Source organism: Triticum dicoccoides, chromosome 5A (assembly GCF_002162155.2).
Source record: "Triticum dicoccoides isolate Atlit2015 ecotype Zavitan chromosome 5A, WEW_v2.0, whole genome shotgun sequence".
Classification (NCBI taxonomy): Eukaryota; Viridiplantae; Streptophyta; class Magnoliopsida; order Poales; family Poaceae; genus Triticum; species Triticum dicoccoides.
In genome coordinates, this window is record NC_041388.1 from 624248617 (window position 1) to 624253582 (window position 4966).

General features: G+C 46.6%; 1 protein-coding gene across 1 annotated transcript; it reads right to left on the reverse strand.

Moving 5' to 3' along the window:
• Positions 1 to 239: 239 nt before the first annotated feature.
• Positions 240 to 3213, reverse strand: LOC119298159 (putative G-type lectin S-receptor-like serine/threonine-protein kinase At1g61610). The gene is made up of 7 exons (XM_037575663.1): positions 1656 to 3213; positions 1552 to 1616; positions 1260 to 1470; positions 911 to 1148; positions 688 to 838; positions 511 to 591; positions 240 to 471 (listed from the first exon to the last, which is right to left on the reverse strand). The coding sequence occupies exons 1-7, from the start codon at positions 3145 to 3147 to the stop codon at positions 295 to 297; spliced, it is 2415 nt and encodes an 804-aa protein (XP_037431560.1). The 5' UTR covers positions 3148 to 3213; the 3' UTR covers positions 240 to 294.
• Positions 3214 to 4966: the final 1753 nt, after the last annotated feature.

A 4966-nucleotide genomic window follows, 5' to 3' on the forward strand; every position in this document is an offset into this window, starting at 1 on the left:
CTATGATCCGAAGCATTGTACCTGTATTTTTCTTGAATTTGAATGAAGTTAGAGCGTCATTCTAAAAAAACACTTACTGACAAATGCAGTTGCTCAAGGGTAAGGCGCATATCGCAATAGTGCCGCTGACATTTTTTTCCCAACGGCAATACCCTGACGCCTCTTCACAGCAAAACTGAAACTGAAGACAATCTTGGAGGAACATATATGACTTTTCATCATAGCCACCAGGTGGTCTCTAAACAGACTGTAAATTAACACTAGTCCAAACTGGCTCAGCGACTGCTCCAAGGCTCATCTTGGGTCGAGCCTTGTCATGGTTACCCCATTTGAGGACGCCGCTTCTGAATTATCACTGCACCCGTTCAACCCGTCACAGAAGGCCGGCATGGAAACAGGAGGGAGACGAACATTGTGGCTGCTAAGCATGACGTTTACCGACGACATTGTCGGCCTGTCTTTAGGCCTGTTCTGCACACACAGTAGCCCGATTTTGATGCACTTCAGCACCTGTTCAGTGGGAGAAGGATGCCTGCTAAGCGATGCGTCGATCAGCTCGATGACATTTCCCCTGACCCAGTGCTCCCATACCTGCACCCAATCGGTAAATTCCAAATTGCTCGGTTATTACGGTGGGGATTGAGCCACACGCGCAGAGTTTACTAACGTTGGTTCGTGAGTACTTACAAGGTTTACGAGGTAAACGTATTTCTCGGAGGTGCAGGAGCCACTGTTTCTTCTTCCTGTGACGATCTCTAAAACCAAAACACCGAAGCTGAACGCATCCGACTTTGTTGAGTACTGACCATGCATGGCGTATTCAGGCGACATGTATCCGCTGCAATAATAAGAACATAATTAATTTTGTGTCCTGTGTGCGTTTTAACTGAGAAATGCTAACTATGCTTACTATGTTCCAGCGATACGGCTGGTGACATCTTCTGATTGATCCCCTCCAAATATCTTTGCTAGGCCGAAGTCAGAAATCTTAGGGTTGTAATCAAAGTCCAACAGGATGTTGCTTGCTTTCAGGTCCCGGTGAACTATCTTCAGCTGAGAATCTTCGTGGAGATATTGTAATCCCCTAGCAACTCCGTTGATAATCTTGAATCTCCTTCCCCAATCTAGGTCCTTACATTTCTCCGAATCTGCCATTCGTTCAAACAAGAAGTATCAGCATTGCAGTGAAAGTACTCTTATTGAAGCTCAGCCATAGTGAAAATATTCCTTGAGAAACTAATGGTGAAAAGGTTGTGTACCAAAAAGAATGGTATCAAGGCTTCTGTTGGGCATAAATTCATACACAAGTATTTTCTCTTGTTCTTCCAAACAAATGCCAATGAGGCTCACAAGATTCCTGTGGCGAAGCTTAGCAACCAGGACAAGTTCACTTTTCCACTCCCCTATCCCTTGCTTGGAACTCTGGCATAGCCTTTTTACTGCTATTTGTTTACCGTCAGGTAGGACTCCCTATGCAAGACAAGATACTCATTGGTAAATAAATACATAAAGTTAGATAAAGTTACATACGGGATACGGCATGATTTGTACCTTATGAACCATACCAAAACCTCCTGCACCAAGCATATTTCCTTTGCCGAAGTCATTCGTAGCAACTCGTAGCGTTGATAGATCAAGAAGCAGCGAATCAATACTTTGAATATCGTCCAATAGATCATTGTACCTGAAGCCAGTCGGTGCGGCTATCATCCCAGCATTCTCGGATACCCAATGCCTTCTTCTGTCTCGGCAGCATTTCTGATATCGGAAGAACATTGCAAGCATTATCAAGCCTACACCAGCAGCTACACCAATGATCACCATCTTGGGCTTTTTTGGGTCTGCCAGCTCGGATGCTGCGAGCCTGAGGAGGAGATCGCCTCCTCCATTTCCCCTGTACTGCTCTCGGAGGTTAACGAGGTCCCCGTGCCAAATGAAGCACCCAGTGTGATTGTAAGTGTAAGCGGTGCAAGAGCAGCTATCCAGACACACCACCTGACATTCGTGAGAGCTTGTAGCCACTGCACCCTGAGCGTTATCAGGTAGCAACACATCTTCCATGACATAGAACTTGTCAGACTGATGAGTCTGTGCATGTGCAGAAGTCGAGTTGGTCTGGCAATGCAATGGCGTGTTCCTCTTGCACCCGCCGCTGTAATCCTGGAGGTCCCAGTCACTCTGAACCTTCTGGCTGAACCCCTTGACACAGCTGCAGTGCGTCAAGGCATTGAGGTTGCAGCTGCCGTATGCCCCACAGAGCGCGTAGACCTCGCACTGGATCGGTGGCTGGGCCCAGACTAACATCCACTGCTGTGAGGAATCCACCCATGACAGATGCTTGATCTGCCCGCCCACGTCGATGATGAACCGCGAGATGACCGAGTCATCCCTCAGCGAGTAGAAGAGGTAGCCTTCAGTGTCGTTGTTGATGAATGGGAAGTCGAATGTGAAACCGACTGTCATCTCCGGTGCAAGGCTAAAGTTATGGCCGTTCCAAGGGCCACTGGACCAGTAGGTTATGGACAGATTCCACTGGATGAAAAGCTGTGGCGTGCCGTTTGGGTCCAGCTCCAGCGTGAACAGCCCTGGAGATGGGTCTGCCGTGTTCTTCCAAGGAACAAGCCTCTGGCTCACGCCGGTGATCTTGTTCAGCCCGAGCTTCCCCCCTGGAAGCCAGGTGTTTGTTGGATGGTCTATGCTCCGCCAATAAATTATGGATGAATTCGAGGCGTCGGTGAGGTCGAGGCTACCGGTGTCCCTGATGATGGCCATGGTGGAGTTGGAGGGTACGCTCACGTTGGTCGACCACAGCTCCCTGTTCCTGTATTGGTCAAAGAGGACAAGGTTGCCATCGCTGCCCATGGCCAAGGCGGCTCTGGTCGGGTCGGAAACCGGCACGTCGGTGGTCGCCGTCCACACCGTCGTCACCGGCAGTATGTCGCTGTACCATATGGCTATGTAGTAGGTGTTGGAGCTGGAAGAGGTGGTGTTACCTTGTGTCGGGGAGTAGAATCCCAAGGTGAATTTCTTGCCCTGGGATACAATCCTGTGTGTCGTCCCAGACAACGGTGAGGTGGAGTTGATGATATCAACGGCTGTGCAGACAAGGACTTGGCTGAGTAGGAGGAGGAAGATGAGAGGAGCCATGGATGGCAGCTTGGAAGAACACCCACCCACCCACCCAGAGCTGGCAGGAGCATGGGAGTTTGAACTTTCTGCCTAACTCGTGGTGGTGCTTGGATATAGAGGTTTTTAGGTTGGTGAGTATTCAGAGTCATTGTTGATGAATGTGAGGTCAAAAGTTTGTCATCCAGCATATCATGGAATAATTCAATAGGAAGGTTCCATTGACCTGGTATACAGCAGGCTCTGTTTTTTCCCTTCCCTGATTAAGTTTTGCAAATATTGTAGTAAGACTTGTCTCTCATCCTGCGATTACTATATACTTTGTGCATGCTTCGTAGTTATAATTTTTTCGAGAAAACGCAAACTGTTTTGCATCGCAGTGCATTAAATTGAAAGAAGTTTATGGATTTGGCTGAGTAGAAGGAGGGGGAAGGCCGGAGGAGCCATGGATGGGATAGTCGATGAATACTGAATATCCACGCACTCAGGGCTGGAAGAGGCTGGGAATTTGAACTTGCAGAGTAAGAGCCTGTTCGGCAGCTCTCCGCCTCCGCAGCTCCGCTCCTGGAGCAGCCGAGCGGAGCGGCCCGCAGCGTATTTTCTGGGAGTTGCCAAAGTGGCGCTCCGTCCGCTCCCGTATTCCGTGGAGCTGGACGATCCCTGAACAGGGCCTAACTCTTGTGGTGGTTCAATGCAGAGGTTTTAGGTTGGTGAGTGAAAGACTTCACCTCCGATAGTAGTATGGATCCTTCTTATATCTGGTACACGAGCAAGCACTGGTGGAAAAAGGGCCTTTGGTCGCGGTTCGCAACTGCCATTAGTCGCGGTTGCGCAACCGCGACCGAACGGGCGCGACTAAAGGCCCCCCCCTTTAGTCGCGGTTGCTTAAGAACCGCGACTAAAGGCCCGTCCACGTGGGCGCCAGGTGGCCGTCGGGGCGGACGACCTTTAGTCGCGGTTCTTGTGGCTAACCGCGACTAAAGGCCGCCACAGGTTTTTAACCTCTAGTTCTGAATTATTTTAACCTCTAGTCTCTAATCACCACCCCTCATCACTTCTCAATTTATTCTTTTATCACCCCTCATTATTCCAAATCATCTAACTTCCCAACCGGTCACCCATCCCTCTCACTACTCCAGCCCAAGCACGCTTAACTTCCGGGTTCTATTCTCCCACGCTCCAAGTCTGCACTTGTTGTTTTCCTGACAATAATAAGATGTCAATCCTATTAACCTTCAGGAATTTTGCTTGAGCATGAAGTGACACATTTCACTGTTTGAGTTTGAAACTATTGTTTTAAAAAATAATAATTATTTAGTAACACTAATATTTCTTGAATAATTAGTTTGACCATTGTTTGACCACAGTTTGACCACAGTTGACCACAGTTTGACCAGATTTGACCAAAATTGAAATAATTAAAATAATTATTTAGTAACACTAATATTCTAGAATAATTAGTTTGACCATTGTTTGACCATAGTTTGCCCACTGTTTGAATATTTTTCAATTTTTTCCACTCTAGATCTTACAAGCCCCGTAACTTTTTTTCTATTAGGTTTTTGAGGATTTTGAAAATGTTTAACGGGGTTCCCCCAGTTAAATTTGGATGTAACTTTTCGAGTAGATGATTTTTCATATAAAAAACTTTTTCATCCGAGTTAGTATGCAAAAGTTATGCCCATTTTTACAAATTTCAGAGAGATTTTGCAAATAAAGTCAAAATTCACATTTGCAAATTTTTCCAACAACTAGACCACATATCACATGAGAAACTTATTTTCTTTTATTTTTTTGACATTTCCATTATTTTTTTTTATTTTTTTTAAAACTGAAAAGG